Below are 14745 nucleotides of genomic sequence, written 5' to 3'. Positions count from 1 at the left end.
GTGCCATACTGCTGGCACCGCGAAAAAAAGGGGGGTTTCGCCATGGCGAGACCGGCCACGATAGCGTGAGTGGTAGCGAGTGGTAGCTGTGCACCAACGATGTCATGTTTTTCGCAACGAACCTATTATGACAACTCCTTGTACAAATGCTAACGACGACTATAGTCAGTACGTGTACGTTTAGCTCTAGGTTTGAAATGGACATTAAGTGAAACTGTGATAACTGTATGTATTTCGAACTGCTATCTCTCATTAAACCTGATATGATTTATTTTTATCTGTTCTCGTCTGGCATTGCTGCCATTGGTGACTAGAATGGTTCGGCCTGGAAAAGGGTAACGGAATACAACGCAAACGGAGTACGCGAATGCAAATGCGAAGAACGCGAGACATGGCTAATTATGCACTGCTTATTATTCATGCTGCGATTTGCAAATGTAGTCGTCCGCACAACGGATGGATGGCGCTGACAGTCTATCATGGCGTCATCTGAAGACGCAGGGCCCTATGTGAGTTTCGCTACCTGTCTATATATACCTTGGTTGTCTCCGACCCTAGTGAGACACTGGATTGGCCAAAGTTGACTTCTTGAGCTCTTGCTAATTGGGAGCCCATCCACATTTAGGGGAATCGGTATGACAGGCGGTATATCTGCTTTCTTTGTCACAATTGAGTGAATGCCTGGCGATATACCAAAATGGCAATACTTGCCCCTTCCCATGGCAGTAATTTTTGTTCCCGTAGAGCGCGGTGTACGTAGCAGTGTTTGAGCATCAGAAGGAAAGCTCCAGTGACTGGGGTGGGTTCGCGGAACCTTCAAAAGGGCACTGACTGCACACTGCGTCACATTTATTGTGACAGCCCTGTTGAAGATCGGCTCATTGGAGGAGGAAGACGGGGGGACGGGGAAGCTCGTGCTGAGTAATAAACGAGGCATTCGATGTCTGTCTCTCAACCAGAACGGAGGCTAGTTCTTCTTACTCAACATAATTTGGTGCCGAAACCCGGTAGTAGCACTGGCCTCGGCAGCTGGGATGGACAAGCTGCGTAAGAACCGGTCTGTAGTCCGCGGCGCAACGACTCGACGGCTGTCATCTGCAACCGACCTCCTGAAACAAGAGATACCATCTACCGAAGAGTTGCAGGTGGCCCTCGATGACCTTCTGGACAAAGATGCGACGCTTGCGGGCTTAAACGAAAAGATTGCGCACCTCGTCTACGACGACAGTTACGAAGAGGAGGTCAGTACCGCCTTGGATTACCACGAAAGGATTCTTAGCTGCATCAGCAGGATTCGACTTCACACGCGCTCCCGTTCCGACGCCATCCTCGCACAGGCCGCCGCCACCGTTTCGCTTCAAGACACACCAGGGGATCGTACTGAATACGTTATGAGTGGCGCGGCTCCGACCGCTCCGACCGTTCACGATAATCCTGCGCTTGTGATGGTACCACGACCTTCGACGAAACGGGTTGCCCTTCCGAAGTTGCAGGTGCCCGTCTTCTCCGGAGACCTCCGTGAGAGGCATGGATTTTGGGAGCACTTTGAAGCCACAATCCATACAAATCCTGACCTACCCGCAATCGAAAAGTTCAAGTACCTACGATCCTACTTGACCGGACAAGCGAAGCGCGCCGTGGAATGGATCAGGCTTACCGAGGACAACTACGCCACTGCAGTCAATGTCCTAACCCAGCGCTTCGGTCGTACGGACACGCTTGTAGATGAGCACATCGACAGTCTGCTTGCAATTACGCCGATCCAGAACTCTTCACAGCTGGCCCGACTCCGCCAGCTCTACGAGCATATTCTCTTTCGTACTAGTTGCCTCGAGACCCTTGGCGTGTCCCCCGCAGAGTATGCTGTTGTGCTGCATAGGGTGCTCATGCGGTCGTTGCCAGAGGATATACCCGTGCTGTACCGTCAACGCATGAAGGAGGACGTTGCGGCTACTGAAGCTGCGGCGTCACGAGCGGCTACTGATGCTGCTGCGTCCCGTGAACCTGCGGCGTCCCGAGCGGCGCAGGTTAAGAACATTATGGAATTCCTACAAGTACGAGTTGAAAGCAGGGAGGACACACGTGCGGGTCGTGCAAGGCTTGCTTCGACCGTTCCTGGTACTATGGATAGTTCCTCCCAAGCTCCCGTAGCGTCGTCCACCTTACCGACAGCACTGGCTTTGGCCGCATCTTCATCGCATCCTCGTCCCTCTTGTCCGCTCTGCAACTTGGCAAGCCACACTGTTCAGGAATGCCATGTTGCCATCTCGACGGATGACAAGAGAAGAAGATTGACAGCCAAGAACTGCTGTTTCAAGTGCGGCAAGCACGGCCACTTCGCTCGCAGCTGTCGCAGTGCTACTTGGTTGAGGTGCCGCCACTGTTCAAGACGTCACCTCTCTGTGTTATGTGATCTCTGGAAAAGAAACGATGACGCCGCTACGGACCAGATTCCCACTCCTGGAAGTGTGCTCAACGCCTCGGCTGGCGATGAGCAACCCGTCACATCAGCCCCGGCCAGTAGCGACTCGCCATCACCAACGCTACTTCAGACAGCAACGGTTTGGGCAGCGGGAGGTAACGAGCGCATAAAGGTACGTGTACTCTTCGATACTGGGAGTCAGCGAACCTTCATACGAAGGGACATCTCCCTGAAGCTTGGCCTTCCCTGCATCGACGAAGAGGATCTAACCGTATACACCTTTGGGAATTCGGCACGCCCTCAGCGCTATCATTGCCGCAAGGTGAGGGTAGAGCTTCGCAGCCTGTTCGGCGACAAGTCTGTTGCGCTTGACGCGCTAGAAGTTCCAGAGGTCTGCACCGTGAGGAGCGCTGACATTACTCCGGAGTTAAGATCCAGTCTCCACACGAAAGAGATGCAGCTCGCTCATGAGCCGTCGCTTAGCGGAGGTTCGGATTCTGTGATCAGCGTACTGATTGGCTCGGACCTGTACTGGACCGTCGTGACCGGTTGCGTCGACCGTCTCAGCGAGCATATGTGCGCAGTAGAAACTGTATTCGGTTGGACGGTGCAAGGCGCCTACTCCCAGATTACCCATCCTCTGTCTGCTAACGGCCACACCACTGCTCTCTTTCTTGCATGTTCTGAGGGGTGGTGTACAGCGCATCCTGCTGGTGACCCTTCCGAAATGTGGAGGCTCGACGCTATTGGTATTACAGACCCTGGGGAACCGCCCAGAGAAGAGCCAACGGCGGTGGTGCAGTTCCGTGACGCTGTCTACAAGGACAAAGGGCGTTATGTCGTGCCCATCATGCTAAGGTCTCAAGGCCACGTGCCAAGCACGAATCGGACAGTTGCAGAAACGCGGCTAATGCGTCAGCTACAACACTTCCTGACCCAACCCGAAGTACTTCAGGAGTACGACAGCGTCATCAGGGAGTACCCGAAGGAAGGTCATGCAGAGGTAGTGCCAGCGAACGACGATTCAAGGATGGTATACTATCTTCCACATCACGCAGTCGTACGTCGAGAAGCCGTCACCACGAAAGTTCGGGTCGTATTTGATGCGTCTTCTCATGAACTGGGGAGTCCTTCACTCAACGACGTACTGGACAAAGGAGTGAAGCTCGGGGCAGAGTTGTTCCAGCTTCTGTTGCAGTTCAGGTGCAGCCCAATAGTCCTCACCGCCGACATACGTAAAGCGTTCATGCAGGTCTGCATCAGGCCGGACGAGCGGGATCTTCTGCGCTTTCTCTGGTTTAACCAGCTACCCACGGAGGGACTGCCTACTCCCAGCATCTGCGAGTGGCGAATGACGAGAGTGCCTTTCGGGGCACCTTCTAGTCCATTCTTGCTTGCGGCTACGTTGCAGCACCATCTAGAGGAGTGGAAGAAAACATACCCGAACATCGCGGCTCGGCTGCAGAAATCTTTCTACGTCGACGACTTAGTCATCGGGGCTCACTCTCAGGCCGAAGCACTGGACATCTACAGAACGGCGAGTGCAATCCTTGCAGACGCCAGCATGGAGCTCAGGAAGTGGTGCTCCAGCTCATCTGTTCTCAACGAACGGTTTTACGCGGACGGGGTCTCGATCGACAACGTCACCGGGCGCACGACTTCTTGCAAGGTTCTCGGTCTAGTGTGTGATGGCGACGCTGACATCGTCGTCGTAAGCACTCAGAATGTGTCCTCGTACGTTGCGACGCCGTTGCCTACGAAACGGACAGTGCTACAGGCCTTCGCACGAATCTATGATCCTCTGGGACTTATCGCCCCATTCGTCTTACGGGCAAAACTGCTCTTCCAGAACCTATTGAAGCTGCACAAGGGCTGGGATGACCCGCTAGAGAGAGAAACAAAAGCTCAATGGACAGCGTGGACATCGGAACAAGGCTTTCTCTCGTCAGTCAGGGTTCCACGTTGCGTCGTTCCAGCTCAAAGTGAAGAAGGAGCGAACGTCGAGTTGCACATGTTCTGCGACGCAAGTCCGCTGGCATATGGTACGGTCGTGTATGTTCGATATGCGCTTTCCAATGGCCAGTACTCCGTACGTCTCCTGATGAGCAAATGCCGCGTCGCTCCAGTCAAGCCTGTGTCGTTGCCTCGACTGGAGTTGCTTGCTTGTTTACTCGCTGCCAGGCTCTGGGACTACGTCAGGCAGGTTCCAGAGTTTTCCAGCTACATGGCTTGGTTTTGGACGGCCTCCGCCATTGCATTACAGTGGATCACTGGTGGCAACGACCGGCAAGAGACCTTCGTCAGGAACCGCTCGTCGGAAATACGTCGGTTGACAGAGACGTCTACCTGGCAACACTGCCGAAGTCACGATAATCCGGCAGACCTAATCACGCGCGGAGCACCAGCCTCGTTTGCCCAGCAGAAGTTAGCCTGGTGGTCAGGTCCCTCATGGTTGTCGCGTCCGGAACCAAACTGGCCACCTAGGGCCGCGACTCCAAAAACCGACAACGGAAGCAATGCTCACCTGACTGCCTGTCCGACAGTACCGGTGCCCTCGCCTAGTCCCGAACCCCTGCTCCAGGTTACGCACTACGAGCGCCTTCTCAGATTATTGCGAATTACAGCTTGGATTAAAAGGTTTTTGTGAAACGCCGGGGTACGAGGAACACCCTTATCAGGACCGCTCTCGGCGGCTGAACTGAATGATGCGGAGCTTTACTGGCTCAGGAACGTTCAAGCAATATCGTTTACGCGGGAAGTTGCTGCGTTGAAGTTGGGACGTGCAGTTCCGCGAGACTCCACGGTTCTAACTCTCCAGCCTTTCTTGGACCGTTATGGACTACTTAGAGTAGGCGGTCGACTCCAGCAACTCAACGAGCCAGAGGATGTGCGACACCCAATCATGCTCCCAAGTGACCATCGGTTGACCGAGCTCCTGGTCGAAGCTACACATGTTCGCCTTATTCATGGTGGAGTGCAGCTTACACTGGCGGAGCTGCGCTCAAGGTTTTGGATCTTGAAGGGACGACGGACCGTCAAGCGCGTCCTGAATGCTTGTCTACCGTGTCAACGCAGGAAGCTCCGTCCGGAGTCTGCCCCTGTCGCGCCACTACCAAGAGACCGAATCACTGAGACTACGCCTTTTGCGGTTAGTGGAGTCGATTTCTGTGGGCCGCTTTATTGTAAATCGCAAGGGGGCACGTACTCCAAGGTGTACATGTTGGTGTTCTCCTGTGCGGTAACTAGAGCGGTCCACCTGGAGCTCACAACGGACATGACCGCACAAACGTTTCTACAAGCCTTCCGCCGTTTCGTAGCTCGGCGCGGGGTGCCGTCAACGGTATATTCAGACAACGCCATGACGTTCCGGTGCTGCTCGAGGCTACTGCGCAGAGCAACAAATGAAGACATCCTAGACCATGCAAGTACTCATCGCATACACTCAAAGTTCATTGCGGAATGTGCCCCATGGTGGGGAGGCTTCTGGGAACGCGTTATTCGTACGATAAAGGAGGCGCTTAGGCGTGCTCTAGGGCGTTCCAATCTGAGCTATGAAGAACTATTTACCGTAGTACTAGAGGTGGAAGCAGCAGTTAACAGTCGGCCCCTTACACCCCTCACTGACGACATCGAGGACAGGGAGGTTTTGACTCCTTCACACTTCATGTTGGGAAGATGCGCACTCAGGCTACCACCCAGAATAGAGGTACCCGCAGCGAACTCTACTCCCATCCACCTGCGACGCAGATTCCAACTCGGACACACACTTTTAAAGCGATTCTGGGTACGCTGGAAAAGGGAGTATCTCCTCTTGCTCCGGTCAGGTCATCACGCTGGACCAGCCCCAAGATCCACACTGCATGTCGGAGATGTCGTGGTGGTAGAGGACGACAATTTACCTTCCCTCACTTGGAAAACTGGCCGCGTCGTCGAGTCTATACCTGGGAATGACGGTGTTTCGCGATGCTTCTGGGTCCTCCTTCCGAGTGGACAGCGGATCCGGCGCCCTATACAGCGACTGTACCTATTGGAGGCAGACGCAACCAGCGCCGCGGGGGAGGATGTTGAAGATCGGCTCATTGGAGGAGGAAGACGGGGGGACGGGGAAGCTCGTGCTGAGTAATAAACGAGATTCGATGTCTGTCTCTCAACCAGAACGGAGGCTAGTTCTTCTTACTCAACAAGCCCATCGTCGATTTTTTTTTCCAGAAGGGCGTCAGTCTCACAGATGGCATCGGGTTGGACGCTTGTTGCACCAGGGGCATTCGCGTGCGGACGACTCGGAGACTGCTCGAATTCAGCTGGCCTAGCATGTGCATATTCCTCTCACGTAGGTTCGCTTCCCATACAACCATGTTACATCCCGTAGACATCCATACAATGTCTGACACTGGATATCTGATATCTGCACGATATCCGTAAACGTTCAACTGTTGTCTAATGGACCTCCCATGGATATTCCTATTGTGAGACGGACCTGCGTCCATCGCCATCGTCGTGTCCTTCTTCTTCTTCCCACGCTCTCGCTGGATGCGCCTGCTCCATTCGCTCCGTGCAGAATAAATAGTTTTTTACACAGAAACACAAACCGTTCTCCTGCTCACATCTTGGTGGAGGTGCGACCGATTCACCGTCAACCTCACTTACACCCTCACCTTCACTCTGGAACTTCGTTCTGGCAAGAAACTCACCAGAACGATGCCGTCGGACAACACCCCCGCCGGCGATGCCCGTTGCCCCGTTGCTCAAGTTCCCGGTCCCATACCTTCCATGCGACAACGAGATCCGCCGTCCTTCTCTGGTGCTGACAACGCGGATATCCTCGACTGGTTAGAGACGTACGAGAGGGTCGCCCGCTACAACAGGTGGGACGGCGATACGAAACTCAATAACGTTGTATTCTACCTCACTGACCTGGCAAAAACATGGTACTTAAACCACGAGCAGGAGCTTTCCACTTGGGCTGCCTTCTCCACCAAGGCCCAGGAATTGTTCGGCCGCCCAGCTTACCGTCGTGCTGACGCTGAGCACAAGCTCTCCCAACGCGTGCAAGCCCCAAATGAGCCCTACACTTCGTACATCGAAGATGTCCTCACCCTTTGCTCCAGACTCGACAAGGACATGGCAGAATGCGACAAAATAAAACACATTCTGAAAGGCATTCGAGAAGATGGTTTCCAGCTGCTCGTCACGAAAGCTCCCACCGCTGTCAACGATGTAGTGCTACTCTGCCGTTCGTTACAGGACGCCCGGAACGCACGGGTGCCAGCTTTGGCCCCTGCCGTCGCCGCTACCACCAACGGGCCCCCTTTCCTCGTGTCGTCGGCAGCCGACCTGGATAGTCTTCGCGGCGTCATTCGTGACATACTCCGAGAAGAGCTCGTCCGCGCAGGTCTGGTTTCTACGTCGGCCACTGCAGGAGTGCCGCAACCCCCTACCACCTTCATACAAAGTCTCGTGCGTGATGAAATCGCTCAATCGTTGTCGGCCGTTACCGTGCCGATTTCTCGTCCAACGTACGCAGATGTCGTTAGGCTACCTCCGCCGCAACAGCGGGCTCCTCAGCCTACCTTCACCGCCCCGGAAGTTATCGCCCCAGTCTCGGGATACTACGATGTGCAAAGTTCTGTCGAAACCACTGCACGTCGACGAGCCGAGTCCCGCACGTGCTTCTACTGCGGTATTCGCGGGCACATTGCTCGATATTGCAGGAGACGACGACGCGACCTCCAGTGGATGTACGACCGTCCCGTCGACACCTCTCCAACCTATACGTCTCCCTGCGGCCCGTACTCCTCACCTAGTTGGTTCCCCGACCCGTCAGAACGACGACGCGCGACTTCGCCAGGATACCGTGGGCTCACAGCTCGGCCCGTCGTCCGGTCCTCGCCGCCGATCTGTTTCCCCATACCCGGGTCGGTCCCCAGGAAGGCGACCATCCCGGAACCGATCGCCTCAACAGCCGGGAAACCAGTAGCGGCAGTCCGTAAGGGGCGGACTGCAAATACAGCGTTAAAGGAACCCCGCCGCTACGCCCCCAGCAACTTCGTCAGCGCGTTTATTGACGGCCACTTTGTTACTGCTTTAATAGATACTGGGGCGGCCACGTCGGTCATGACTTTAGATTTGTGCTCCCGCTTGAAAAAGGTGACTGTTGCGTACGATGGACCTCGTCTGAAGAGCGCCTCAGGAGCCGTCCTATTCCCTAAATCTACGTGCACAGCCAGAGTATCGATTAACAACGTGGTGTATTTAGTTCAGTTCGTGGTTTTAGCATCTTGCTGTCATGACATCATCCTGGGCTACGACTTTCTGCAGGAACACTTGGCTATAATCGACTGCGGGCAAGAGGCGTTATTTCTCAGCGATTTACCCGACTTAGACTCCTCCCCTCAGTGCCGACTTCCGACTAAGCTCTCACTCCCTCACGACGTCACCCTGCCCCCTCGTACCACAGCGTTTGTTGTACCTGCTCACACTATTACCGGTTGCTGGACGCCCAGAAAACATCTTGACAATAATTTAAAATATTCAGTGGACATCCCGTGTACACTCTTAAAATCGAACTTCACCACATAGCACGCTCCTAGTCAACCATCATCCCGAATGACAACGTTCTCGCCCCTGATTTGTTGAAAACGGGAGGCGGAGCCTATTCTGTGCCGTGCATAATGGACACAAAAGAGGCCCCGCCTCCCGTTTTCAACAAATCAGGGACGAGAACGTTGTCATTCGGGATGATGGTTGGCTAGGAGCGTGCTATGTGGTGAAGTTCGTTCTTAAAAGTGTATGCCCACGTTTTGAAATGCCTTCCATTACGTATTTTATTGGCTGTTAATCGACGTGCAGAAGATAGCTTTCCAATAATTCAGTAACATCCACTGGACATCATGTGCATATGATGTCTTAAATCTCTAGCATCGAATATTTTATTTATTTATATTATTATAATTTATTATATTTATTTAATTTGTTATATTATTTATTCATTATATTTATACTTTATTTATTTAAGCCTGTTTAATAAGCTTTCCGACCCAAAGCTAAATACATTGCGTCCATAGGATATACCATATCCATGCAAAAACGGTGTGTGTATTACTACCTAAAATCTTTGTACCGTTCAGCTAGCTGAGAATAAGACACAAAAGGCTGTTTCTGCAAGAAAATCATAATTTTTTTAACAATTACTTTCTTAATGATTGTGGCTACAGCACTCGCACCTACTAGTGCTCTTCCTTGTAGTGAAAAAAAAAAAAAAGGTTTGCTATATATAGCTGAGTGCAGCGTAGCAGCGGTTATGTGGTGAGGTGCACAACATTTGTCATTTAGATTTTAAATTATGCCAAATGTGTATGTTGAACATGCATTATGAAAAAGGAGCATGCAAAGTTTGCTCAACAAAGCATGCAAAGTGCATGTTCAAATAGCCAAACAGACAAATAGTTCGCGTGACATACTGAACGGTGAGCGAAAACACGAAAACAGCACGGGCGGTGCACCGTTGTTGTGCTCTGTGTCCAGACGTTCAACTACAGCCTAAAGAAAATTGCAGCAATTTTTTTATTTGTGTAGTTTCCCGTAGCGTCGGAACAGTAGCCGCTTTGTGAAGCAAACAGATGTTTCTGCCTCGACGACGGCAATTATATAACGCTATTTATGTTCAACAGATACGATGCTGCTTTAACTAACGCGTGCGTGACCACACCGCTCCCTCGGTAACTCGGTCTTCCTACACATGACGCGTCATGTTGATGCGTGTGACTGTGAGTACTGAGTTTGGGGTGTACCCTGTTACCCACTCTTAATTATAAGACTTTTGAAATCCATGCTAAGAAATCCACCCTTCAAATTCCAATCCTTTGAAATCCAAGCTGTCAAAACAAATCACAATGGGTCTATGCAAGCCAGTGTTAAGCATGGTTTTACGTGAGAAAATCAGTGTTTAAGAGGGTCACACTCCAGAATAACGAGTCTTTATGCAATTCTGAATGCAATTCTGTGTCGTATTCAGCATGTATCTCTCAATTATCCATTAATTTAATTAAGTTACAGGCGTAAATAACCACGCGTATGAATACTAGGAAAACAACGTTTCAGCGGTTCGGCCGTTCGGCTACCATTGAGGCTATTTGAGAAAATTGATTAACGATGGAGCCGTATGGTGTTGCAGGATGTGCTGCATAAAAAGGATAATCACTGCAAGCTCTAATAAAGCGTATGTTTCTTCTGTCGATTTCGTCAGGTATTTATTTTTCAGACGTGTAACGACTTGGTGTGCTAACACGCGCGTACACCTCATGAAGGAATTCATGGGTGAAGCGACATTGCAGTCGTAGCTGTTTTGGACAGGAAATCGGGTAGCGAAAAATGTCCAGGATGAGCAACATATAAAACGTGCCGCAAAACTGCTGTGTCGACCATTTGTCACGACGGTAATCACGTAAACATCATGTAAACGTCTCTTGCGTTCCTCGGCCACAGCCTACGAAGAACCGCTAATGTTATGTTTGATAAGAGCCGCGAGAAGTGGTTCAGCAAGGTAAAACTGTGCCGGGAACACCGTCACATGAGGGAGGTGTTCCCGTCACGGGAGGGAGGTGTAATCTTCGACGCATGAGGCGGCACTGTGATCTTTCACTCTCTCACACTGGGGGTAAAGGAAAGCCGCTTCTTTGAAGATGCGCAATGCACCAAATAAAGAAAAAAATGGCGTTCCTTCACGAATTTTTTGCGTACGATCTACCGAACGGATTTTTGTTCTGAAAACGGTTTTGGTATCTGGTGACTGAAGAGATCAGATGTGCTCATTGGAGCAACTTCGTAGCTTTTATAATTAAAAAGTTATTTATTGAAAGTTAATGAAGGCATTGCCTTAGGAGTCTGTTAATGCCCCCCTAGGGAGTGCCCTTCAGGATATGCTATATTGCAATTGATTTCATCTCGGAAAAAGTGATTGACATCTTTTTGAAAAATCTGTTCACACTTAGCGTGGACACCCTGAATGTGTAGGGCCTGCGATGTCCCCCTTTGCATCAACGGCTTCTCAGGGTTTCAGTTGGTAAAATAAAGCAAACCTGTGGATGCCAAATGGCACTTTTGTAGTTAATATCAGTGACTTTCAAGGAGCATTACGACATGCCCTTTCCCACTAGCAATCATTTGCCAGGAACTTCAGTGGGACATGTGTTGTCCCAGCCATAGCTCGAAATGGAACGGGGGGAGATCAATGCATTTTGTGTTTTGGAGTGTTGTAAGGCTTGGATAACATATTTCTAGCACAGAAATAAGCATGACCTTGCAAAGTTTTTCGCGCCCGTTAAGGGGTTAAGCGTACGTTTGACCGCCGTAAAGGAAATGAACACGACAGTACAAGGAATGTACCAGGACATACAAGCCCTGAAGCTTGAAAACGTCAACCTTCGCAGTCGTCTTGATCAGATGGAAAACCGTTCTTACAAGAGATAACCTAATATTTTGCGGCATTGGCGATGCCCAGAATCAGGGCTGGAGGGAGTCCAAGCTTGCTGAATTTGTCTCGCAGAAACTAGGGCTCTCTGTCTCAAGCGATGCCTTCGAGCACGTGCACCGCATAGGAACATCCAGACAGAATAATACGAGACCAGTTATCGCAACATTCAGGTCTTTCAATTCCGTTATGTCATTCTACAAAACACTTCCAAAGTGAAGGGTAGGCCTTACAGCATTAGCACCAGGCCAAACAGCACATCTACTGCTGTAACTATTGATATATCAAAAGATGTCCAAAGTAGTAATTTCCCGGAGCTGTTGCAGGAAAATTGTCCATGAGCCTGCAGTCGCAGAATGTCTCGAGGCAGCAACCCACAAACGTCGATTAGACATACCAGAAAGATCCAAACATCTAAGACATTTGGGATGTCTAGTAGACATCCGGATATGTCCAGCTAACGTGGAATGGATGTACTATGGATCGTCGGAAGCTCATCCATAACTGTATAAATGGATATCCTCTGGATGTAACAGCTGGACATTTGTCACATCCGGTGGACATGCCTGTGAGGCATTGCGACGTCTAATATACGTCCAATCGATGTTCCTACCGGATTAACATACGATAATATAGACGTACGTTTACGAAACGTTGTTCCGGCTATCAATTCAATAGTAATTTTTACGTATAGCGCTAGAAGAAAGCGAATCTATCTTGCGAGAACATGAGAAATTGGAGAACAAGCAAAAGCAAGTTTTTCCATTTGTTCGCGTCCTGCTCTCTGCGAAGTATCTACGTAGCACTCTTCCACCAACACAGAAAAAATGTCAGTTTGACAGCTCCACTCAGTAGGTAACCTCATCATAGACAATAGCCTAAATTACAAACACAATATTTGTTAGCAAGGAATATCAGAAATGTTAGCGGGCAGTTTGACTCATTGCAGACGTACGAATTAATTGAGGAAACACATCCTCGTCACTGTTACAAACGTTTTCGGCCCCACTACACTTAACAAACATCCCGCAACTATTGGTATTTTAGTATATGTTCCATCCAGTACGCCAATAGAGGCTACTGAGAAATGCCCAAGCCGTGTCGGGTGGGGTACGGCCACGGTTACGGCATTTGCGCTGTTCATGCACACAAAATAGCTGAAAAAGTTGATTTGCAATCTGATCTATATGTTGTCGTATGTTAATCCGTCAGTAACGGAAGAAGTGCAAGGGCGCAGGCGAGCTGGTACATGATAATACGAAGGCTGTTTTCTTTCCCCTGTCTCTGGGTTCCCTTCGTATTAATCCGGCAGGAACTTCGATAGGACGTATATTAGAGGTCGCAATGCCTCACAAGCACTTCCACTGGATGTGCAAATGTCCAGCTGTTATGTCCAGAAGATATCCATCTATACAGTTATGGATGAGCTTCCGACGATCCATAGTCCATTAGACGTCCACGACGTCCATTAGACGTTCGTGGTTTACTGGGCAGTAAACCACGAACGTCTAATGGACATCTACAGGATGGTACACCGTGGATATCTGGATATCTAGTAGACATCCGGATATGTCCAGCTAACGTGGAATGGATGTACTATGGATCGTCGGAAGCTCATCCATAACTGTATAGATGGATATCTTCTGGACATAACAGCTGGACATTTGCACATCCAGTGGAAGTGCTTGTGAGGCATTGCGACGTCTAATATACGTCCTATCGATGTTCCTACCGGATTATAACATACAACAACATATAGACGAGATTGCAAATCTACTTTTTCAGCTATTTTGTGTGCATGAATAGCGCAAATGCCGTAGCCCTGGCCGTACCCCACACGACACGGCTTTGGGATTTCTCAGTAGCCTCTATTGGCGTACTGGATGGAACATATACTAAAATACCAATAGTAGCGGGATGTTTGTTAAGTGTAGTGGGGCCGAAAACGTTTGTAACGGTGACGAGGATGTGTCTCTGCGATTAATTCGTACGTCTGCAATGAGTCAAACTGCCCGCTAACATTTCTGATATTCCTTGCTAACAAATATTATGTTTGGAATTCAGGCTATTGTCTATGATGAGGTTACCTACTGAGTGGCGCTGTCAAACTGAGAGGTTTCCTGTGTTGATGGAAGAGTGCTGCGTAGATACTTTGCAGAGAGCAGGACGTGAACAAATGGAAAACCTTGCTTTTACTCGTTCTCCAATTTCTCACGTTCTCGCAAGATAGATTCGCTTTCTTCTAGCGCTATACGTAGAAATTACTATTCAATTGATAGTCGAAACAACGTTTCGTAAACATACGTCTATATTATCGTATGTTAATCCGGTAGGAACATCGACTGGACGTATATTAGACGTCGCAATGCCTCACAGGCACGACCACCGGATGTGACAAATTACTAGCTGTTACATCCCAAGGATATCCATTTATACAGTTATGGATGAGCTTCCGACGATCCATAGTACATCCATTCCACGTTAGCTGGATATATCCGGATGTCTACTAGACATCCCAAATGCATTATATGTTTGGATCTTTCTGGTATGTCTAATAGACGTTTGTGGTTTACTGGGTGGGAGTAGCTATAACCAAGAAAAGTGAGCTCCCGCTTACGTCCTCTAGGTTATCTGTTGTGTATACTAGCATACGTAGCCTGATGAAAAAGCATGCAGACATTCCCACAGTTACAGACTCCTGTGATGCCGACATCATCTGTCTAACTGACAACTGGCTGTCCGCCAAAATAGCTAACTACGAGCTCTTTACATGCAGTAAAAATGATTCTGCTGATCGTGCCGATCGACCAAATGGGAGTACTAGAATCTAGATAACTAGCAGGTGTATTGATTG

At 50.0% G+C, this 14745-nt stretch overlaps 1 protein-coding gene across 1 annotated transcript; it reads left to right on the top strand.

Moving 5' to 3' along the window:
* The first annotated feature begins 1034 nt into the window (after positions 1 to 1034).
* LOC135389409 (uncharacterized) lies at positions 1035 to 5069 on the top strand. The gene has a single exon (XM_064619460.1). It carries the CDS (start codon positions 1035 to 1037, stop codon positions 5067 to 5069), a length of 4035 nt encoding a protein of 1344 aa, XP_064475530.1.
* The last annotated feature ends 9676 nt before the right edge of the window (positions 5070 to 14745 follow it).

Source organism: Ornithodoros turicata, chromosome 3 (genome assembly GCF_037126465.1).
Source record: "Ornithodoros turicata isolate Travis chromosome 3, ASM3712646v1, whole genome shotgun sequence".
In the NCBI taxonomy this organism is placed as follows: Eukaryota; Metazoa; Arthropoda; class Arachnida; order Ixodida; family Argasidae; genus Ornithodoros; species Ornithodoros turicata.
The sequence above is the reverse complement of the archived record's forward strand: the minus strand, read 5'-3'. Positions and strand labels throughout refer to the sequence as shown.

Coding starts and splice junctions, on each gene's coding strand:
- LOC135389409 (XM_064619460.1), top strand. CDS start 1,035: ATGGACAAGCTGCGTAAGAACCGGTCTGTAGTCCGCGGCGCAACGACT.